The 23,705-nt window shown below is 56.8% G+C and overlaps 1 protein-coding gene across 4 annotated transcripts in view; it reads left to right on the plus strand.

The window, feature by feature from the left end:
- Positions 1-3,699: 3,699 nt before the first annotated feature.
- The window catches only part of LOC102447168 (AT-rich interactive domain-containing protein 3A), a 66,837-nt gene continuing 46,831 nt past the window's right edge, over positions 3,700-23,705 (plus strand). The window contains exons 1-2 of one of the 4 annotated variants that reach the window (XM_075902638.1): positions 3,700-3,830; positions 17,051-17,950. In XM_075902638.1, coding sequence (XP_075758753.1) covers positions 17,541-17,950 — 410 coding nt within the window. In that variant the 5' untranslated portion in view covers positions 3,700-3,830; positions 17,051-17,540. Of the gene's footprint in view, positions 3,831-3,857; positions 4,116-4,265; positions 4,679-17,050; positions 17,951-23,705 lie in introns of those variants that run through there. The other 3 variants (XM_075902639.1, XM_075902637.1, XM_075902640.1) reach the window with 3 other exon arrangements.

The raw sequence follows: 23,705 nt of genomic DNA on the forward strand, positions 1-23,705 counted from the left end.
CACGGACATTTTTTTCTGCCTTGCAAAGTCAATCTCACTTGAAAGTTTTCAATTCCAAAGTCCTCTGTCTAGTCCAGCGGTTCCCAAACTTTTCAGCCTCACGCCCTCTTTTTGCTTTTTGAAAAACCCTCACGTCCCCCCCCCCCAAACAGCAGCAAAACTTGTTGAGCGAAAAAAAAAAAAGGAACTGACAGGGGCAGCAAAACTTGATGGGGGGGGGGAAGCTGGGTCACCTCGCACCCCCCCTGGAATTTCCCCCCCCCCCCAGTTTGGGAACCCATGGTCTAGTCAGTGGCTTCCACTCCTGCATTGCTCTTCACAGCAGTCAACATAAGGAAAGGGGGTGTGATGTTGTGATCCAAAATCACACCTGTAATGAGGCATGCCACGATAAGGGGAATCCTCAAATGCCATGCGTCAGGGCATAAGTAGTTTGCCAGCAGGGGTCAGGAAGGAATTTGCCCTGCCCACATCCAGAATTGCACCATGGTCCAGGTCACTGCCTGCATGTCCCCCTCTAAAGTATTAGAGATACCGGCCTCTGGGAGAGAGAATTCCAGACTTGGGGGACCAATGTTATCTGATGAACAACTTCAGCTTTCAGCCAGTGGAGCTAGACGAAGGCACCACGCCGCCTTTTTCTGATGCAGCTGGTCACTTGTGCGGCTTACATCTCCGGTGGCAATTCACAGGAGCATTGTGTGTGAGCCAACCTCTGCACCCCAGGAAATGCTCCATCTTTTCACCACGGCCTTTTGGAGGACCTATGGGGACCACAACTCTGACAGCTCCTAAAGACCTGCCAACGCAAATGCCCAGCCTCTGACTAGCTGTGTCTGGCTTTTCATGCCCCCAGCCCCTCATTCCTTGTCTAGAGCCTCTGGAACTTGTGGCCTTACCCTCTCTGCGCCTCAATTTGCTCATCTGTAAAATGGGTGTGTGTAAGATATTATGTGGCTGTGTTGCAATGTGTCTGTGAGGCCTGCCTGGGGTTGGGGATGCTAAGTGCTAATTATTGAGACAAGCTGGATTCCTTTCCAGCTTAGTTTATGTGCTTGTCCTTACCTGTGCATGGCAACTTTGTTTTTATTGTAAACCATGAAATAAAATGCAAGGTGAAATAATTATACCTTGATGCATCGTTGTAATTGAGAGACCAGCATTCTCATGGCAGCTGTAATTGGGACGCACGCATACGAAACTCAACGTCACAAGTCATCAGACAATAATCCCTAACTCCTAGGCAGCACTTCCCATTTGCAGAACTCCAAAGGCAGATCAGAATTGACAGATGGGGAAACTGAGGCACAGAGCTGGGGCTGGCAGAGCCTGGACTAGATCACAGCTCTCTTGAGTCCCAGTATAATGTCCTGAAGAACCCAGGAGTCCTGATTCCCATGCCATGCTTCGGACTCCCGGTCCATTCCGCGAACCACGCTGACTCGCTGGTGTGGGCCACGTGCCGATGAAGCACACTTAACGTGGCACACAAGTGTAAAGTGAAGTGTGCGTGTCAATGTTTGCCAATCAGAGTAGCTACGTACCATCACTCCTCCTCTTGCTTAATTAAAATCGCAACCACCAAGTTGTGTTAACAGAGAGTTGTGTACATAACACGAGCCTCTGTTTGAACCTTTCTGGGTTGGTCTTTGTAGCTTTGCAAATGGAAAGCAGGAAATAACTAGTATTTATACAAATACAATTCAGCTCCCCTGGTATTGACTAGTTCATCTGAAATGCCTTAATTTCCTGCAAAAAATCAAATTGTTACAAGGATAACATCCACAGAGGGATGCTAATAATAATCCAGAGTCTGTGGGCGCTGTGATCTTCTAGTGCTTGAGGTTGCAGCTGGGAAAAAAGTAGGATTAACTGTTTAGCAGCAACAATGTGTATGGAGCTGTACAAAATGCACCAGCGCAGTTGTGAACATTTCTCTGTAATGAACATACTTAAACCAGTGTTGTCAACTCTCAGGAGCTCCGGGAGGTGGCTACTTTGTGTCTCTGTGTTAGGGGGAAAAGTTCCTGCCCCACAAATGCGTTAAAACTACAACTGCCTGGTCCACACTAGGATTAGATCATGTCTCAGCTAATGTGTTAAAAACACACTTCTCTGGCCAACGCCAGGTGCCCCAGAGGACGTGAACAGAACAGGGAATCATCCAGTGATCCCTCCACCGTTGCCCATTCCCAGCTTCTAACAAACAGAGGCTACAGAGATGGACTTGCCCTCCATGAATTTATCTAGTTCTTCTTTGAACCCTGTTAAAGTCCTGATCTGCACAACATCCTCTGGCAAGGAGTTCCACAGGTTGACTGTGCGTTGCATAAAGAAATACTTCCTTTTGTTTGTTTTAAATCTGCTGCCTATTAATTTCATTTGGTGACCCCCTACTTCTTATGTTATGGGAACAAGTAAATAACTTTTCCTTGTTCACTTTCTTCACACCTGTCATGATTTTATAGACCTCTATCATACCCCCCTTAGTGTCCTCTTTTCTAAACTGAAAAGTCCCAGTCTTTTTAATCTCTCCATTCACACGGGATTCATCTAATGTAATAAGTTCTTAGCACTTCCTAAAACTGGGGGTAATGGAGTCATAGGTTCATGACCAGTCTACTACGTCACAAGTTAGACACTCCAAATTGGTGGGCATGTCTGAGAGCTTTTGGCTGTAACCTGTCTGTGCCTCTGTTTCCCTACCAGTGAAACGAGGACAGAGAGACCGATCTTGGTAAAGTGCTGTGAGATCCACAAATGAAAAGCGCTGTGTGTTATTATTTTCTTATCACAATGAGGCTTTTTTCATGCCCAGCCTGCTGCGTGTTCTAATTGCAGCTGCTGATTTGACTCCCCAAAATACCCTTTACTCCTGTTAGCCGAGCAGAAACGAGAAAGCTGAGCGGGAGGGTCTGTGGGATCACAAACCAGAAATACAGGGTTGTGCTAACAGAAATGACAGACTTGATAGGTTGCAGGTTTAAAACAAACCAAAGAAAGTTTTTCTTCATGCAGCACACAGTCAACCTGTGGAACTCCTCGCCAGAGGAGGTTGTGCAGACTAGAACTTTAACAGGATTCAAGAAAGAACTAGATACATTCATGGAGGTTATTAGCCAGGCTGGGCAGAGAGGGTGTCCCTGGCCTCTGTTTGTTAGAAGCTGGGAACAGGCGACAGGGGAGGGATCGCTGGATGATTCCCTGTTCTGTTCACTCCTCTGGGGCACCTGGCATTGGCTATTGTCACCAGACAGGATATTGGGCTAGATGGACCTTTGGTCTGACTCAGTCTGGCCGTTCTTATGATGAAACAAGGGTGGGGGGCATGTAGTCCAACCTGGCAAACTTTAGCTGGTCAGTTTTTCCCTGACTAACACACCCTTCTGAGTCTCCTCCAGGGAGGTGAACACTTTAAAAGTAAAAAAACAAAACAAAGAGCCCCGTCCAATCCTACTTAGGGAATGACCAGTCCAGAGCTAGATTAAACCAATACAAAGTTAGAGGCTGGGTCATTTGAGTAGCCACCATTGCAGGAAATAGAACTACTCCTGCGAGTAAAGTTCGCCCACTCGCGTTTTGAGTGTTTGCAGGGGCGGGGTTGCAGGCTGGACAAGAGTCCATCAGAAGCAAAGAAAAGACTGGACAGTATCTCTTTAAATTCCACCTTCCGGGCTCTTTTGAGACGCTCCCTACTGTGCAACCCTAACCTAAAGGCAGTTCCGCCTCAGCCCCCCTCCTCCCTTTTTTTTTTTAATTTAAAGGAGCCGCGTCCATTTCTGTTTGTGCCTGTGGACACCTCACCGACCAGCTCAGACTAGAAGAAACAGGTATTTATTTTCTAAGCAACTGCAGAGACAGGAATCCAGGGAATGTATTTCTGATGCTTTGCAGCGCAATCTTTACGAGAAACTGCAACGTCTACTAAGACAGACTCTCGACTGCAGATCTCAAAGCACTTTCAAGCTCTCCCCTCCCCCCATTTCCAGGCGGGGAAACTGAGGCACGGAGTCCGGGCCAGGCCAGGCCTGCTTGCAAGTCAGGCGAGCTCCGCATGGGTTCGAATCGCTCTCAACAGCCCCGTTTTAACATGCTGCAAACAATCAGGCCAGGGGGTAAGCGGTATTTCCGGGGAGACAGGAGGGTGTGTGTGTGGGGGGGGGGTTTGCAGGATCGAGCCCTTCACATTAAACAAATTCAGCGCTACAAACGTGCGATTGCAAGTGAGTTACGTGCAGTTCACACACTGGGGAGGCGAAACAGGCTCTGGGGGTGTTAAGCTCCAGGAATCACGAAGACGAGGAGCCGCCCCCGGACTTTGCGCGTTTTCGGGGGCAGCCGGGGAAGCGGGAGATGGTCCCTAGCCGGGCAGCCCTCTCCAGGGCAGGTTTCTGATTCAGAGGTTAGGAATTTGCATCTGATTGCTATTTGTCACCCAATGATTTGCCGCTCCAGCCATGAGCACGCCTTAGGCAGGAGGGGGAGGGGGCCAGCGCCTGCCATGAGAAATTTACCAATCAGGCCTGATCGGGGAGCATTAAAACAAACCCAATTAAAAGAGCGGCGCCGGAAAAAGAAAAAGAAGCGAGGCTCGACCCGGGGCCCTGCGGACCCGCTGCTGGGGGGCTGAAGAACTCTAGGGCGGCGATGGGGCTCCCCAGCGTCCAGACGGCCGTGGGTAAGGACCCTCCTTTCTTCGGGCCGGGCCCGTGTGGCTGGCAGCGGGGGCCGAGATCCGCCAGCTTTTTATTTTGCAGGGGGGGGTTAAAAGCCCCTCTAAATAAAGTTGCTGGGGGGGCACAATTGGCAAGGCAGGCTCTTAGTCTGCCTGTCGATGCAACTTCTATCGACCCCCCCTTTCGGCGCCTCTAGTGGCATGAGCCCCCCACCCCCTCTTGCATCAGGAGTCACTTCCACAGGGGCCCGTCGAGGCAGGCTGGGAGCCGCCTCTAGAGTCCAAGCTCGGGTCTGCTTCGGGGGGGGGGGAGCTCTCCTGGCAGAGGGCAGGACTGCCCCCCCCTTGGGCGAGGGAGTCCGGGGGGGGGTCTCTTCTCCACCTCCCCCATGCTAGAAGCTCAGCTAAAAGCCGGGGGGGGGGGAAGACCTGCAAACAATCCCCCCCCCCCCCCCGCCGGTTCGATGCGGAAAGGGCTTGTGCCTTTGCAAAAGGCTCCATGTTTCTCAGCCGCCCCGGACCGGGCCACTGACCTTTGGGTGCCTGGCAAAGCGACCCCCCCCCCCAGGCCCTTGCAGGTCCCCCTGGATGAGCGACCCCCCCGTGAAACTGACCGCGCCGCGTGTGCGCGTTTCCTCCCCCCCCGGGCGCGTCCCTGCGTGGGGATCCGGGTCTATCGGCTCTGCAGGGCCGGCTGCGAGTGAAACCCGGAGCCGGAGGGGGTGGGGGCTGGACGTGGCTGCGGCCGCCAGACCTGTAAGGAAGCCCCTAGAATCGCCTCCAGCTGGCTCCCCCCCCCGATTTTCCAAAACTCGGGGCGGGGGGGGGGGGTTACACCAGTCCTCTTGTTTGCTCTGTCGCTCTGCCTGACTTTAACCTTTGTTACTTCTGTCTGTGTGTGTGTGTGTGTGTGTGTGTGTGTGTGTGTGTGTGTCAGTCACAGTCAGTCAGTGTGTGTGTGTGTGTGTGTGTGTGTGTGTGTGTCAGTCACAGTCAGTCACTGGGCTGATTTCCAGCTGGGTAAATTGTTGCATGTGTCTTGCAAGCTGTGACTCCACTCTGCGTCCCCAATATAAAAGCTTGGGACAGCTTTGCCCGCAAAGGGAGTGTGTGAACCCGGCCACGTAACCCTCTGGTCTCCAGTTGTCTGCCCGAAAACCAGTGTGCTTGCCAGACTCCACATGCCTTGTTGGCTGTTACAGGAGCCCCTACAGACCTGCTGTGCTAGGCTCTCCATGTGCATAGCGAGGGTCCGTCCTGCCCCGAAGTGCGCTATTGAAGTGTCCACGACAGAACTGGAGGGGAAGGGGATGCTTGTCTGAGGTCAGGTTGCGGGTTTGGGACCCCCGTAGCATCCTGGACCTGTCCTGGGGCTGGACTTGTCCTCTGCACCCCTGAAGCCATGGGGCAGGTGAGAGGCTGTGAGAGATGCTTTGTGTGTCCGGGCTATAGACTGGTCTTGGTGCCTAGCAGACAGGTCCCTGGTTCCCAAGTAAGGCCCTGGGGTGTTACCATCATATAACTTACTGGCTTGGAGGCAGTAGCAATTCAAACGTTTTCCTCCTTTTTCTGCCCCCAGTTTGTTGCTTTAGTGTTGCTGTGTGCCGTTAGAACAACTGTTTGTTCCTCCCCAGAGGTGGCTGCACTCCATTGAGGGATGTAATGCTACAGTCTGAATTGTAGTCTGTAAAGTGATTTAGGGCCCTGAGGGATAAAAGTTGCTGTGATTGAGTAGGAATAGTTTTATATTTAAGGTTCTACCTGCATCTTTGTTTCATAGCCTCTAATTTCTGTGGTTTGGCTGTTCTTGCACCCTGTCGCAATGTTTCTTTCACCAAATCTGAGTAGGTGCATTTTTCCGGTGAGCTCGGATGATTTGTACGGCATGCTAATGTTAGTTTGGAATATGTTCTGCTAGATATCCGCCCCTCCCCCTTTGTATTTTCAACCAGAAACCTTGAGAATCTGAGAGGAAACTTGCCAAGGCTTGTAAGCGTGTGTGCGCAAAACAAATCACGGGTCGGTACGTGCCTACGTCAGAACTTGGACCAAAAGGTTCTGAGTGTGGCCTCGTGGCTAGGGCAGGATCAGAGAGTGAACTCCTGGTTACCGCTCCCAGCTTTGCTAGTCGTTCGCTGTGTGAGTAAGGAGTTCGCGTCTCTCTGGGCCTCAATGTCCACATCTGTGAAATGGCCACAAGAGCCCTTCAGTGAGGCGGGGGTACAATTTAAGGGGAGCCTGTGGGCCTGGGATCATCTCTTGTGCATTCGCCATTTGTTGTGTGGCTCTGCTCCATGACCCTGCCTCTCAGGCTCCACAGCAATACCCCTGGATTGTGAGCTTTCATCTTTCAGGGCCCACACTACCTCTTGTGGCTGGTGCCTGGAGCGAGCGGTGGATTTCTGACCCCCTTGGCCGCGAGGCATTCTGACCTGCCGGGAGGGCTGGACGCAAGGCTAACACCACACTCCCTTGCGTGGTGTCGGTGTGTGTGTGCGCGTCGGTGGTGTTTGCTGTTCCTCTTGCGGCTCCCTTCTCGGGGGGGCGGGGGTGCGGCTGGATTTATGTTTTCAACGTAGCTTCTAGTCCTGCCGGCCACACACGTAAAACACGACCTCTAAAGGTTGGGAAAAATCAGGAGGCCCCAACCCTTCTGCGAGTGTAAATCACGTGATTTTTTTTTTTGTGGGACCAGACTCACAAGTGTCTGGACACTTCAGGGTGACGGCCCCACGCCGGTGCAGGCAAGACCGAGCCGCTCTGGCACCCTCCCCATGCAATCGATGTGGTTGTCTTATCGCTGCTGTCTGCCTGGCTAGCTCAGCCATGCCATAGCAACCAACCCTCTGGAAGGGAGGAAATGGCTTCTCTTGCTCGAACGCGTGGGAAGATCAGAAGGGGAGGGGAGCGGACACAATGGGCAAAAACCTACAGCAGAAAACAAAAATGCAACGGCGCCCGTCTGTGCTCGGGAAGAACCTGCCACGCTCTGGAAGGATGCTGCGTGGCTCGCGCCCTGCTTCACAAAGATCAGGGCAAATTTTTCCCCCTGTTCTGATCCCCCCCCCATTGAATTTTTGACCCTGGGCAGTTGTACTTGTGAAACAACCGCCCCCCCTTGCTGACTGATTGTTCCTTAAATGGGTTGGAGGTAAACAGAAGCCGGTTGTCCAGCAGCAGGTCGCTACAGCCCGTGTGTTGTGCCGTGTGGCTAGGCAGCATGTCCATCCTCTTGCAAAACCCAACGGCCGGCTCGGGCTTATTTTTAGCTGCGTTCAACTGACACCGTCTCTCAATTTTTGCCGAGCACCTGCTCACACGGCGAGCCGGGGGGTTAGCAGCTGAGTGCCAGCGTGCTGCCGTCAAGCACAGCAGACTTCTGTGGCTATTTTTAAAAGGAGTAGCAGCCCCCGAGCCCCAGGCCCCAGCGTGCCAGGTGCCGTACAGACACGGCGTAGGAGTCTCTGAAAAGCAGGCAGTCCACATGGGTGGGGGGGAAGGGGTTTACCCAAAATCAGAGTGGATCAGTGGCTGATCGCCCCAGTTCCTGCCCACTAGACAAATTCTGTCCCGCTCTAGTGTTGCCGGTTTTGCTTGGACATATTCCTGGCGGTTCCATCCTATGGCACAATCCTGAATCCCAGGAGACGGCCGAAGGGTTAGCAGACCTAAGACTGGCCTTTAATTCAAGGCCCCTTCTCCCTTGCAGTGTGATGTGGCGTTCAAGATCCATTAAAGGGATCTGTTCTGGCAGGGTTCAGGAGGGAACCCCTTTACCTAGCAGATGTTTGACTCGACATCCATCGTGCGCGCGCGTGTGCGTGTGTGTGCGCCTTCTAACTTTTTTCCATCCATGTGCGCATAAATGTATTCTGCACCGAGGCATGCGCACGGCGAATAGAAACGCACAACCTCACTGTGGGCGCTCTGCCAACCAGCTGGGTGGCTCTGGAACCCCCCTCGTGCGCTTGTGAGGCTGTTCAGAGTAGCAGTGTTCCCTGTGAGCTTACGCAAGTTGTCGCTAGTAAACCCCTGGGTGCACCCCACGGGGGGAGAGGATCGGCCGTGTCTCTTCCCGGCTCCCCCAGGCCCTGATTCCCAGTGACTTGCTCCCTGTTTCCCAAGTGGGAGATCAAGGAAAAGTGCCCCTTGTTCTGGCTCTTAAATCGACGTCCCAATCCGGCCCTGCTGGGGTCACGTCTGCCCCCCGCTTTGCGCACAATGGGCACCCTCTTCAAGAACCAAGCATGCGAATTGTATTGAGGGCTGGCGGTTACACATTGTGCCTGGCGGAGCCTCTCTGGAAAGCAATCTCGCCCTGCGTCCGTTCATCCAGCCCACAACAACAAACTTTCGCACCGGCTTCCTGAGCCCTCCTGCTGGCTTTCGGTCGCGCGCTGAGCAACGTGACTTGCACCCGGTCCGTTTGCAGAGGAATATCATGGAAACGGGGGCGAGAGAGCACTTGATGTAGGCACCGCAAAAATACCTCCCCCCTTCCAAAGGGTATTTGGAGCGTGCCGCTGCGTTAGCTTTATTCCACGCCGCTGGATTGCCCCTCACTTTGGTCACTCGCTGTGCAACTTCTTAATACAAGGTCCTGGGTTAAACAAAGCTGATCTTACAAAAGAGCGTTCCAGTTGCTCTGGTTTTTGATCGGTACATTGACCAAGTCGGCAACTCATAGCAAAACTGAGCCAACCACCAAAAAAGTGACTTACAAGCTCTTGGTTACTGGAATGACTCGTGTTCCAGTTGTGATCTGTCTCTCTATGAATGAAGCTCACCTCCCTTTTCTTGTAAACCGAAAGGGTGGGGGAACCAGCAGAGGCTTCTGAGCCTTGTTTACCCCGGGGATATTTTTTTTCCCCCAAAGATTTCCTGCCCTTGCAATCACCCCTTCCACCTCCATTAGTAACTGTAATGCTTCGAGGTCTGGCCTGAGATTGGGGCCCCACTGGGCTAGGTATTATACAAGCAGATAAGAGACCGTCCCTGCCCAAAGCTCTCATATGAATAGACCGGACAGAGAAAATGCAGGAGTAGTAACAGGCAAGCAATCAAGTGACTTGCCCAAGGTGATCCAGTAGGTCAGTGGCAGAGATGGGAGTAAGAATTCAGCTTTCCTCACTCCTGCTTCTATTGCCCTGTCCTCCAGACCACCGCGGGAGCCAGTGTTGCTGGTGTTCAGGCTGCCATGCCTCCTGTCCCTGCTGTGGCCAGGGTTCAAGAAGGTGGCAGATGGTCCTGGACATGTCTACACCAGAACTCCCCAGGCTACAGTTTTACCAGTCTCTGGGCTTCTCTCTGCTTACGGGGAGACCCACGCTGCAGAGCGCCAGGTTTCAAATGAGCAGCTTTAGTGAAGACCTGCTAAGTCGAGCACTGAGCTTGCCCCTGTGGGCTCCAGGACACCACGAGATTGCGGGCAGTGAAGCCACAGGAAGAGTTGCTCCTGCTGCGGGGTGGGGGGTGCTGCAGAAATTCGACCTAGTGTACGTTGACCTCAGCAACGCTGCTCACGTACCTGGGGCTGCGTCTCCCAGGTCGACTTTCTCCGAAGTGCAGACCTGGCCTTAGCACGGGCAGGCGAGCGACGGAACTAGCGCGCGTGGCTGCAGTCGCGCTTACAGCTGCCCTTTTCTGCAGGGGCCAACTTCAAAATCGGCAGCACCGGGCATAAACTGATCAGTAAGTAGTTGGGTCCCTGATTTAATAGTACCCCCCAAACCCCATGCACCCCCAAGCCCCGTGCACCCTCGTTAAGGGGGCACCAGCGAGTAGATTTGTGTGTGTCCAAATGCAGCCTTTGGCTTGTGGAAATCAGGCAATTTGCCTTTTTTTAATAAAGTCTGGGGAAAGGGGCCCCCAAATTTTCCTGCTTCAGGTGCCCTGGGGCAAGCCCCACTTCCGCTTGAGCAGCACAACGGCTGTGACGCAGCCTGGATGTGCCCAGACGCTGCTGTGGCTTGTGGGTGCTGTGGCCTTAGCCAGGCATGGGGGGTTGGCGTTCGGACAGTCGAGGCCGTGGGGTAGAAGATTGCAGCCGTCAGTGGATCAGCAGGGGGGTGCAGGGCTAGCTGGCTGCTCGGCTTGTGCTTCTAGCTCTGCCCAGAACTTGGTTTTGACGTGGGGATTGGACCTGGCTTCCCATCTTCTGTGCCCAGCAGAGTTGCGCAGGGCTCTGCCATTTGCCTTGTGACCCTGGGCAAGTCACTTAACCTGTGGGATCCTTCCCTGCCCCCTGTCTGTCTGGACTCTTCACGCCTTAGAGCAGGCTCTCTTCCCCTGTGTGTACAGCACCTAGCACAGCAGGGCCCTCAAAGTACCCCAATACCAGGGGGAAGCCAGGCAAGTTAAACAGGATTCCTGTCCAACATACGGGTGTCAGGACCATTGGGTGTCAGCGCCTGGGATGACGAACCATGGCGCTGTGGGTGCATCTCCTAGCCAGACCGGCCATATAGGGCGGAGTGGCGGGGGGTCCTTCCCTAGCTGCTACATGTTCTTGGTGCCAGCTGTAGCGTGTGCGAGAGACCCAGACCCTCCCTTTATCAGGATAGACTCCACCCTGCCCTCGCCTGTCGATGGATCATGTGGATCAGTCGCATGTGAGACCTGGCGGCTGTACAAACCTAAGAGCTGTGTGCGCTGGGGATGCACAACTTCCAGTGCTGGTAGATCTTGCGGCTTAGTGACTTTGCCTCTGTGCTGGGGTGGTGATTCTCAGAGCCCCTGTGCCGGCAAGACCACGGTTCTTGGCTTTTATTTGTGTCTAGGAGCCTGGGCCTACAGCGGGACTACAGTGCGCCGGGCGCTGTACAAACGGAACAAGGCCGGTCCCCTGAAGAGCCAGAGGAGGCAGCGGGTGGCGCGCGCTATATTTAAACGCCCAGACGAGACAGGCCAGGCCAAAACATGGCTTTTGGACTGATGCCACTTTTGGCTCCGAGCATGACGTAGGGTTTAAAACCCAAAACCTAGCGCAGCCCCGAATGTGGGCACTGCTGCCCTGGGAGAAGGCCCCTTGGCCCTGGTATCGCTGCTTCTCCTTCCCCATGAGAAGCCGCTGCAGCAGCATAAACCGGCCTGTTCCAGCATGGCTGAACCGCGCTGGGGTTCCTGCCGCCGTAAGGATCCGGGTTTGGTTAAAGCCACGCAGCTCTCCGGCTGCCATGCTGCCCGCTCCCCTGCCCTTTGAGGGTTGGCGGTGGAGGGAAAGCCGGCCATGTGTGCCTTTTCATAGCTGACTGCCAGCCCTTTAGAAACCTGCTTTTGTCTTGTGGCTCTCTGCCGTCTGCAACGTCATCAAACGACCGTCTCCAGCCCGGGGCGGGGGCTCAAAATGCCTTCCCTGCTAAGTGCTTGCTCAGCATTCCCCTCGCACCCTTGCTGCAACCTCTCGGAACTAGTGAGACCTGTTGCCAGGGCTAACCTCTAGCAAGGGCGATTTGGGCTGAGATTGGAAATGGTTCGAGTGCCGGACCAGGCTTGCAAGGGGAGCTTGTGAAATCTCCACCCCATGAATTTTGTTCAAGAACAGGCTGGACAAACGCCTGTCGGGCGCAATGGGGGGGTTGATTTGGTTCTGCCTCCGCGCAGGGCGGCCGCGCTGGATGACGTCAAGGATCCTCCCAGCCTGACGCGCTTGTTGGTAGCCTCTGGGCTGTGGTGCGGCTGCCTGTGAGGGGCCGGATCTCCAAATCCGTTTGCCTTGTCTCCAGCGATGAATGGCCTGGCCCCACGGCGAAAGACGGGGCTCGGGCTGTAGTCCCCACCTTGAAGTTACTGTGACACATTAGTGCACGGGGGCTCGTGTGACCCTCGGCCCACACGCCGGGAAATTCACACTTGCGCACACACAGTCGTAGGGCACCAGAACGGGAAGGGACCTTGAGAGGTCCTGGAGTCCCATCCCCTGCCCTCCTGGCAGGACCAAGCACCATCTAGAGCAGGGCTACTCCACTCTGGAAGCCCTGGGGGCCACAATGACACTCAGCATGTGCAGAGGGCCACAACTTAGACATGCAAATCTATGCAAATCGCTTCTGTCACACTGAGGGGCATGAATCCAAAGACACAGCCCGCAGGCCCCGTTCCAGTCCGTTCTGCTGGTCCGAATCCAATGCAACATTTACCCGATTGCCACCTGTGACAGCCCTTCGAATGCGCAATGACTGTCCAGGAACGTAGCGACTAAAATGCATCTCAACAGAAGAGCGTTAATTGACTCTTTGTTTTGTTGTGGGTTGCATGTTGAGCCCTGTGCAAACCCAAACCGCACCGCGGGCCGCCGGCCGAGTCGCCCTGACCTAGACCATCCCTGAATGTCTGTCCAACCTGCTCTTAAACATCTCCAGGGATGGAGATTCCACAACCTCCCTGGGCGACTTCTTCCAGTGTTTCGCCACCCGACCAGCAGGAAGCTTTTCCTGATGTCCAACCTAAACCTCCCTGGCTGCAGTTTAAGCCCCTTGCTGCTTGTCCTGTCCTCAGAGGCCAAGAGGAACAATTTTTCTCCCTCCTCTTTGTGACACCTTTTTAGGTACTTGAAAACCGCTATCACGTCCCCTCTGTCTTCTGTTCTAAACGAAACCAGCCCAGTTCTTTCAGCCTTCCCTCCTAGCTCATGTCTTCTAGACCTTTCATCTTTCTTGTTGCTCTTCTCTGGCCCCTCTCCAGCTTCTCCACATCTTTCCTGCAATACGCAATGCTCCAGTCGAGGCCTCCTCCGAGTAGAGCGGAAGAATGACTTCTCGTGTCTTGCTCCTGTGACTAGTGTAAGTCCCACTCGTAAACAATGATGTTCCCCTCCCTCGCTGATTTTTTTAATCTCTGTGCGGAATAAACGTTGTGCACCAAGGTGTGTGCAAATGTGCACCACCGGGAGAAACACCTACAGCTGGGTGTGGGCGCTTGGCTAATCAGCTGGGCGGCATTTGGGTCTCTCCGGCGAGGTTGCCCCAGCGCTCGGCGTCTAGGGAACACTCGAGTCCTCCCCCTGTTCCACCTGATTCCTTCGTATTTAACAGGCCAAGTGGGTCTCCACCCTCCAGCTGTGAACACGGAGGGGGGCCAAGCACGGAACGTGTGTTGTACTGTATCCACGGGGAGGGGGTGGGGCAGTGCCCCTGCCCTCCCCACCCGGAGCCGGCTCTGCCAGTACAAAGGGGCTCGTAAGGTCTCGCTTATTCCTGCCTATTGACAACCCAGACACAGCCTGGCCTTTGTACGGACGTGGCTGGGCCTGTGCCAGGAGGTTCTGCTGCTCTCCGCACGCCGGCTTTCTGCCGAGCCCCCGGCGGAGAGTCCGCAGCCTGCGCTTTGCAAAGCGGAATCAGCCGCCCTGGCTTCAACGCACACGTGAGCTTGTCTGGAAAAGTCGCCCTCTGAAACGGATGCAAGTCCAGGGGCCATCCCTTCCTCTGCGAGCCGTGGGCCCTGCTCCCCCGACCAGCAGCCCTGGTTCCGAATGAGCTGTCCCTGGGTCTCTGAGGTGCTCCGCGCTGTTCACGCCCGGGGGGGGGGGGGGCGTCCTGCTGGGCTCTGGATTTCTCTGCATCTTTCCGTGTGGCTGGACCTGCTGCTGCTCCTCTCGCCCCGGTGCAAACGGGCAGGGCTAGAAATCGGTGAGGGGCGCCAGTTTCCCTCTGAAAATCCTGAATGGCTGCAAACCAGCTTGTGGCTCAGATGGGTTTTTTAAAACCGGCTCTGTGAGTTCAGCTTTCTCTTGGGGCTGACCTAAGGCAGCGCGGGTACAGGCAAGCACCCAGCGCTGATCTACGGCTAGCGTGACCGTATTTCCCAACGAGGAGGGGGCCCCACCAGCTCCCCCGAGGGGCTTGTGTTGCTGGAATCCTGTGGGGGGACCCCAAGCCCTGCCTCCTCCTGCACCGGGCTGACACCTTGGCTTTGTCCTCTGTCCTGTTTGCTCTTGATCAGGTGGCAAATGGGACAAATGTCACTTTTGTTGAGAGTGGGGTGCAGGGCAAACACCTGCTTTTGGGGGGGAGAGTCAGCACGACCGGGATGGGGCTTAAAGGCCCTGTCCTGGCCAGAACGGGGCATGTGGTCCCCCTGCTCCCAGCTGGTTGAATCACGCTCAGTTAACCTGGCCCAGGCCTGTGGTCTCGTCCTCCTTTTCCCCCTCACCCCCACCCCACCCCCATGATTTCTACCCCTGTGGGCAACTGTTGCCCCCTGGTGGCTCCCCCAGACCAGAATCTGGTGCCATCCTCTTGAGCTTTGTTTACCCTTCCCTCCGGCGCTTCCCTCTGCGCCAGCAACTGTCCAGCCTGGGGTCCTAGACCTGAATGAACTCGGGTAGTGGATCAACCAGTTACAGGTTAATGCTATAGACTCCATGCATTTCCCCGCCCCAGGGAATCTTGTAGCCAGCTGGCCGGCTCAGTCCTGGCTTGTGTTGTATCCAGGACCTACCCCCGCTGCAGCTCTGTATTTAAAGTGTATTAGGAGCCAGGCAGCCCGGCTCGCGTTGGGTCTAGGAGCTCAGACTTTCCTCCTGCCCCTGGACAGGAGCGCGGGGCCCACGGGGGGGGGGGGGGGGGGGGGGGGCTGTGTTTTTAAACGTGGACCAGCTCCCGCCTGGGCTCCCCCCGCACCGCTGCCTCTGATACAGGGGCAGCAGCGTAGAGTGGCGGGGGTTCCTCGGGAGCGGGGCTGGCGCGCACTGGCTGCTGGTCCTGCCCCCAGGGACTGTAGAATAGTTGAGTAACCGCTAAGAATTCACGCGGCTACTCGACTGTTCAGTTAACCGATATTGAACATCCTTAGTGCGAACCAGGTTAGACGTTGCAGTCTCCTGATGCGCCTCAGTTTGCTTGCCGGCTGCTAGCTGAGCTGGTGGCAGCATGGCCTAGTGGATAGGGCAGTGGGCTGGGAAGCAGGAGATGTGCCCTCTGCTCCCAGATCTGCGCTACGTGACTCTGCATGTGTCACTTCCCGAGTGTGTTGGGACCGACTCTCTCGCTGTGTCTGTGCAGCCCCCGGGAGCCTGATCGTGGCTGGATATTACTGTGCGAAAAGCCCAGTGTTGGGAAATCTGACCGTCGAGTGTGGGCACGTTTTTAACAGAAGAGGGGAAGTGAAGGGCTCTCGTCTGCACAGCTGCTGAGCTCCACGGAGCTTCTGCTCAAGCAAAGGGCAGCTGGACGTTTCCAGCGTTTTTATTTTCCTTTAAGTGCCTGATTGTGCTGGCAAACGACATGTTGCTCTTTGGCAAAGTGGGGTGCTGTGCCCCCAAGTCAGGGGACCCCCCGGGTCATAGAACGCTGACCGGCAGTTAATGTTTTAAACGCTGTTTTACAGCCCTTGGGCGGGGGCCTGTCGATGGTCTAAGGAGCCGGGTGTAAAGTCCGTGGGAGGTTCAGGACGGGTGCTGGGCTTGCATGGCCCTGCGCCGAGACAAAACGTGTCTTTGCGTCTGAGCCGCAAACATGGCGTGTCGCTCTGTAGGGCAGGGCTGTGCGGGCGTGTGCTGGCCCCGATGTTCCCCACGTCTGGGCGCCGTCCATGCCGGCCGGCCTCAGGCGTTGGTTTTCATTGGTCCAGACTCCAAACAGCTGGCCTAGGAAAATCACTGGCTCCATTCTCTTGCCTTCGGACAAGCCGTGCTCCGCCCTGGCGGTGGTGGAGGCCGGCTGCTAGCCGGGGTCTGAGGTGCCGTGCGAAGGTCGGTTCTGCTGTCCCACCCTGCAGGGAAACTGAGGCGCCCAACGGCCACGCAGCAAACTGGTGTTGGAGGTGGAGGCAGAAGCGTGGCTGCCTGGCTCCCAGGCCAGTGCCTGACTTGCTGCCACCCAGGCAGGAATGGGGCCGCTCCTGGGGATCGACTCCTCCGTGCCGAGTTGCGCTTGTCGCCCAGCCCTGAGCCGCCATGTGGCACGGCCTGGACCCCAGAGGGTGGCCTTGCTCTGCAGGCTGGGCTGTGCCAAGAGGGGCCAGGCACCAGATGCACGAGGCCGGGGGGAGGTGGCTGGAATGCAGGCAGCGAGGAGAGGGGGCTCTGCATGGGGGGGCTCTTACAGGAGCCCCTCTTCTCCCCTCGCCCCAAGCCTGGGAGGAGCATCCAGGGTCTGGGGTGAAGGGTCACATGGGAGGGCGGGGGGGCAATTATTGATGGGTTGGTGACACCGGGGCTGCTCAGAGGTGGGTGTTCTCATGGGTGGCACCAGGCTGGTGCAGAGCAGGCCAAGGGGGAGGGACTGTCTCCTCCCCCCCCCCCCCCCCACCCCCCACCCCTTCCCTCCCCCCCCCGGTCAAGCCTCCCTCTGGCCTTAATTCTGGGTCTCTGGCCGCTGCGTTACCCTTCCTTCCCAGCGGCGGCACTGATGCCACTTTCTCTCCCCGCCCCAGGTCGGCACGGACCCCTGGATGACACCGAAGTGGCCAAGGACTAGAGGGACCTGGCCCCACGGCGGCTGCAGTGGCAGGGGCAGGAAGGAAGCTACAGCCCAGGCCAGGAGCGCCCGTCGCCCGAGGGACGTGGGATGTCCAGGCCCGCGCTGGCTGCCTGCTGAGCCGAGGGGCGCTGGCCCAGCGGGGTTCTGCCGGCAGAGCCTGACGCCCGGAAGAGGGGGGCTGGTGACGAGCTGCCGTCGTCGTCTTTGGGGGGCCCCGTCCCCAGGGAAACGGTCCTGCCGGCTCCTCCATGCCACGCAGCCCGCTCCTGTAACGCCTCGGGTGCACGTACCCCTCCCGGGCACTGTGAACCCGTCCTCTCGGGAGGGGGGTCCCGACACCTCGCTGGGGCACTGCCCCGCCCAGACCTGATACCCTCCTAGGGCCGTGCCGTCCAGCTCCCCCTGGCACTGTCGCCCCCCCTCCCCCGCCCGCCGGCAGAGCCATGAAGCTGCAGGCAGTGATGGAAAACCTGCAGCGGCAGCAGCGCGCGCGGCTGCAGCAGCAGGAGCAGCAAGGCGCCACCCCTCTCCTGCCAGCACCGCTGCCCCCTCCTCCGCCCTCCGCCCAGGGCCCCGCCCTCCCTGCAGGGACCTCCCCGTCGGCCCGGGGCCGCAGCCAGGACCCCGCCCCCACCGAGGAGGGGGCGGAGCTTGAGAGTGCCCGCATCCAGCGTGCCCAGATGGCCGCTTTGGCCGCCATGCGGGCGGCAGCCGCCGGACTGAGTCACTCGCCCAGCTCGGGGATGTCGGATGAGAGCCAGGCCTCGGAGGAGGAGGAAGAGCAGGGGGAAGGGGAAGATGAAGAGGATGGCGGGTACCAGCAGGAGATGGGCTCGGAGGAAGAGGAGGAGCTGTGAGTATGAGTGTCTATTGCACATTGACTCCAATTAATGCACTGGCCTGGTTCTGCCCCCTCCAGGGGCTGTGAGCCGGGTTTGAACCTGGGACCTTCACGGTGGAAAGTGGAACCCTTTTCTACTTGGGCTACGAGAGTAGGTCCCTTAGTGTTTATCAGCAGTGGGCTCTTATCTTCGGGCCCAGCCTCCGCAGGTGGCGGCGATAACACTTGGCCAACATGTTACCTTGGCTTGCCCGTGTGTGGATAACCCAGCATAAACCTCCCTTCCTAGGTAGGTAAAATAGTTTGGCTTTCTGCAGATAACCTAGGAGTGTCCTTAGGTTGCAGTTGGAGATGCTCGTGCATGTAAGAAAAAGTGCCTTAAACTGAAACTGATTTTTGCACAAATGCAAAGGGCTCCACTTAGGCAGGAACAATCAGATCCACACATACAGAATGGGAAGCGACTGTCTAGGAAGGAGTGCGGCAGAAAGGGATCTAGGGGTCATAGTGGACCACAAGCTGAATATGAATCAGCAGTGTGATGCTGTTGCAAAGAAAGCAAACATGATTCTGGGATGCATTAACAGGAGTGTTGTGAGCAAGACACGAGAAGTCATTCTTCCGCTCTGCTCTGTGCTAGTTAAGCCTCAATTAGAGTCTTGTATCCAGTTCTGGGTACCGCATTTCAAGAAAGATTTGGAGAAATTGGAGAGGGTCCAGAGAAGAGCAACGAGAATGATGAAAGGTCTAGAGAACATGAGCTATGAGGGAAGGCTGAAGGAATTGGGTTTGTTTAGTTTAGAAAAGAGAAGATTGAGGGGGGATATGAGAGCCGTTTTCAGGTATCTAAAAGGGTGTCATAAGGAGAAGGGAGAAAACTTGTTCATCTTGGCCTCTGAGGACAGGACAAGAAGCAAGGGGCTTAAACTGCAGCAAGGGAGGTTTAGGTTGGACATTAGGAAAAAGTTCCCACCTGTCAGGGTGGTTAAACACTGGAATAAATTGCCCAGGGAGGTTGTGGAATCCCCATCTCTGGAGATATTTAAGAGCAGGTTAGATAAATGTTTATCCGGGATGGTCTAGACAGTATTTGGTCCTGCCATGAGGGCAGGGGACTGGACTCGATGACTCTCGAGGTCCCTTCCAGTCCTAGTCTTCTATGACTTGCCCTTAACTGAATCACTATGTGGCCGCTAAAGTCTTGTGTGACACTAAAATCACACGAGGGCTCTGCACCAGCGTCTCCCCTCTGCTGTATAAGTGCAGGCGCCGCGCCTCTCCAGCCCGTGTCTGGGGGTGGTGGCATGAGGCATGTGGAGATTAGGGGTGCCAGATGGTTTAATCAAAAATACTGAACACCTCCTCCTCACCCCTCCCCCCAAAAAAGGGGGAAATATTCTGTGGGGGTTGGGGAGGGGAGACCAAAGTTGTTGAGAAACAAAAAAAGGAGCCAGAAAGTTAAGCAAACTTAAAAACGTGGCCCCTTTAAGAGGCTTTTTCGCCCTAGCAGGCTGCCCGCGGCCTCCCTGCACCAGGCCGGACAGCTCCCCTGCGGAACCGGAAAGCACCTGGGATTTTCGCCTTCTGGCCGGGAAGAGTCCGACCGTGCCGGGCACTTGAGGTGTCTGGTATTTTCTGAATTTCACTGGCCAGGAGGTGACAATTCTGGACAGTCCGGGTCAAGGCCGGGCACCTGGCAACCCTAGTGGCGACTGACCAGAGTGTTGCCCAAACCCGGCTCGGGCGCGTGCTCTTCGGAGCCCTTGTGGGGTCTGGGAGAGGCTCCTGTCCGGGTCGCAACCTCCTAGAATCATAGAACACGGAGCTGGCAGGGCCCTCGAGAGGCAGCGAGTCCCGGCCCGGCCCTCGCGGCGGGACCAGCCCCTAACCCATCCCTGCCTGGCAGGCGTCTGGTCTCAGTCTCTCGGGATGGGGATTCCACAGCCTCCCTGGCCACTCATTCCAGTGTTTAACCACCCGGATTTTCCTAGTGTCCAGCCTGACCCTCTCTTGCTGCAATCTAAGCCCTTTGCCTCTTGGCCTCGAGTCTGCGATCGCAGGATCCACCCTCGGCAGCGGGCGGGAACAGCCATGTTGGGGGGCCCAGCCCGGATTCCTCCCTGGGAATTGCTTTTTGGGAGAGGATCCCGTGGCCTCGGTAGAAGGGAGGCCGCGGTGGGGAGGGGAGCAGACACTTTCCTGGCTGGGTCTCTGCACTCTGCCTAGCGTGGCCGTTCCGGAGTGCGCTGGAGCACGCCGTGCTTAGCTGTGGCTTCCCGGTTGGAATTGCAGGGTGACTTGGTCCCGTCCCCTCCGGCAGCCAGTGCAGGGTCTCTGAAGCAGGCCTGTCCAGGCTTAAATTACTCCGGCAACAGGCTGTTCTGGTGCCAGGCAACCTGTCTGCTGCCACCCCATATAGGACCGGGCACTCGGGCAGCCACGGGAGCTGTCTGTCAGCAGCTGTCTGCCTTTGGAAGTGCTGGCTCGGTGGTTTTCGCCGGGGTAGCTAGAGGGCCCTTCTTCAGTGCAGACGCAGGGGCCGAGTCCAATTGAATCCGAGGAGGCATCCCCTGTGTCACAAATACATTGGAGCATTTAACATTCAAAAGTAAATATATTTAGAAAATCACATCTGAGCCCCTTCTACTGTGAGTCCAAACCCTGGGAAACAATCAGGCAGAAGCGGAGCCCAGAATTCTGTTCTATGTCTCTACCTAACTTGCGATGTCGGGAGTAGAGAGGAAACTGCTGTACTGGGATGAACTGGCTACATGTGTCAACCACTGCTCTCCACAGGATGGAATTGGAATGGTTCCGATGTGTGTCACATGCCCTATACTGCAAATGAAGAGTCTCAGTTCAAGTATTCAAGTCTGTGACTTTTTGCAAGGGGGGGGTGGGGATCTACATTTGGTCTGGTGTTGCTGTGAAGTTGCAAGTGGCATACAATATGGTGCCCATCCCCAGTCTTCTGGAAGATCGCTCTTCTGGTGGCTGGGGGAGGGGGAAACAGGACTGGGAACCTGAAGTGTAAATTTGCTTTTTGTTTTGTTCTAGCTGAGGTGGTGACACCTTCCTCTGTGCGCGTCTGTTTGCTTAAGGCGAGTTCACGCCCATGGCACGAGGAGCCACCTTTCAAGTTAAACAGATGCACAGGACTCGATTCCTTTTGTCTTGCTTTGCCTCTCTTATCTGCAAGCGGCAGTGCTGGGTGTGCTCCGGGGCCTGGCGCCCTGCATGGCCACGCTCTGCCTTTGGTACCTGTGGAACCAGACAGGAGAACGGACAGGTCTAGCTTGATCTCCGCAGGCAGCGAAAGGGGACCCGCTCACCTCCTCCTGGGGGCGCGTGTGCTCCCAAAACTCTCACGCTGGGGAGTGGGTCTCCTGCTCTCTGAATCGCTCTCTGCTCAACCCGTGCCCCTTGGGCAGGACGAGAAATCCTCTAGAGGGCACCTGGAACTATGCGGGGGAAGAGCCTACTACTGCTGCTAGCTCGCTGTTCCTGTTCTAGGCCAGTCGCTTGAGCCTTTCGAGCCGACTGGCCGGCTCCGGTCCCCGGTGGCTGTCCGTGCCCGCTCGCTGGCCGGCCCCTCGCTGGTGTGGGCTGACTTGGCTGGACTCTTGACTTCCAACTGACGGCGTCGTGGGCTGCCCCCCGTCTGGCACCAGCCTTCCCGGGGGCCATGCTGCTCAGCACAGGCTTGCAGACCTCTCCGACCCCTCGCTGGCACAGAGCCAGGCCGGCTCCACTCCCCTTCCCGAGGCTGAGCTGATCAATTGACGCCGTAACAAATGGCTAATCCTTCCCGTTGGTGGCTTAGAACCTCCCCTGCCGGCCGCTTGGACACGCCTGCTCCTGCTGGGCTGAGGGAAGCTGCTGCGAGTTGGTCTGATCCTCTGGGCTGGATCCGGGGTGGTGGAGCCTGGTACCCGGCCAGCGAGGGGCAGGTGGGGGGAGGGGGTCTTGCTTCTGCAGCTCTGGGGTCCTGGCTCTGTCTGCGGACGGGCAGCCCCCGCGACCTGCTGAAATATGCCCTTCCCGGCCCTGGCTCTGAGCGAATCTTTCCCCTCCCGCTCGGGGGGATGGAGCTTAAGCAGGATCGGGAGCTAACCAACCCTCTGCCCTGCCCCCCCCACCAACCCTGTATGTGGGGCGGCCGCAATTCCCACGTTCTCCTTCCTACGGAGACTCTAATCTCCTTTGGGTAGCTGTGTGGGCCCAGCGATGGTTCTAGCTGCCCTGTGTTTCCAGGCCCAGCACAGAGTCCTGGCTCTGGTCTGGCACCCGGAGACTCCCCCCACACGTGTGCAAGCTCACACTCGCTGGACCCCGTCCTGGTCCGCACTCAGGTGAGATGAGAAATCTGGTGCCAGGGCCGTGGGGATGGAGCACGGGGCCTGCTGCCCTTATTACACAGAGGGGTTCTCGCCAGTATTCCCTATAAGCTGAGCTCTAGGGCAGCCACTCAGGAGGGATTGAGGTGCTGCCCAGCTGATTTGCAGAGCGCCTGCAGCATGGGCTGCTATTGGTGGTGCACATCCACACTAGCCTTGGTGCACTGAGCAAAATTTATTCCGCATGGATAAAGAAACAAAATTAGAACATGGGTCCTCTCCTTAGCTCCTTGGTGGAGCAGGAAGGATGCCTCCCTGACCAAGCTGAAACTCTGCTCAGGCTCCTCAGGGGATGCTAAACCAGCCCGCTGCTAAAACCAGCCCCCTCGCTCAGGGGTGAGGGGTTGGCATGACCGCGTAGGCAGCACCAGGCCGCTGGAGGGGGTCGCCTGCCAGCTCTGGGGAAGTGGGCTCGCTCCAGGGTCTGGGCAAGCCCCCCCCGCTCCTGCCCCTCCCTGCCCTGTCTGTCTGGGCGTTCCCTGGCGTCCCCACCCTGCCAGTGGGTCCCTGGAGAACCAGCCCCGCTGGCTGGCTGGCTTCTCCAGTCCAGGAGAGACGCGCCTCCTAGCCGGCAGCGACCAGTCTTGGAGCCAGACTTGTCAGCACTAAGGGGAAGCTTTCAAACTGGACCTAAAACTGGTTCAGCTAAGCTGGCTGGTGTCCACCTGGAGACCGGTCCCCCCTCCCCCTTCCCTGCCGACCCCCGGAGATGTGGCTGGTGAAAACGGGCGCTTGGCCGCGGCTCGCGGAGGATGCGCCGCTGTCCCAGGGAGGGTGGGTCCCCATGATGCACGCGAAGCAGGATCTGATGCGGTTCCCGTGCAGTTAGTGTGAGGGCAGGTGCTGCTGACGGGTCTGGGAATAGCGCAGCAGCGACTCTGCCTTCCGCGGGGGTCTGGGAATTGCGCCGTGACCCCCTTTCTCTGAGGAGGGCTTGGGCAGCAGCCCTTTGGGAACGTTTTGTGCTAAGGCTGCTCCCCTCCCTTGGGCCGGTCCTGGCTCCTGGGGGAAGTGGGCTCGGAGTCTGGCTAGAACTGCCTCCCCTCCAGTTCATGCAGGGAATCTGGAAAATGTTCCATGCCCCCGCTATGTAGCCTGGGGACTAGATCCCTTGTTCTGGCGGGCAGGCGCGTTCCTGGCGGTTTGCACGGCCGTAGCACAGAGAGGCCTCGGCCTCGGTCCGGGCGCTGTACCAACGCCTAGCGAGAGGCAGCCCGAACCCCTTTCGGAGGCAGCGACTGGGTCGGCGGGCAGCCCTGCTTCGGAGACCCTGCCAGCGGGTGTGGGTGCGCTGTGGCGTTTGGAACAGCTGCTGGGCTTGTGGATCCATGAGATTTAGATTCGCCCGCCCGGAAGTCCCGCTTACCGCC

This window comes from Pelodiscus sinensis, chromosome 19, assembly GCF_049634645.1.
Source record: "Pelodiscus sinensis isolate JC-2024 chromosome 19, ASM4963464v1, whole genome shotgun sequence".
Classification (NCBI taxonomy): Eukaryota; Metazoa; Chordata; order Testudines; family Trionychidae; genus Pelodiscus; species Pelodiscus sinensis.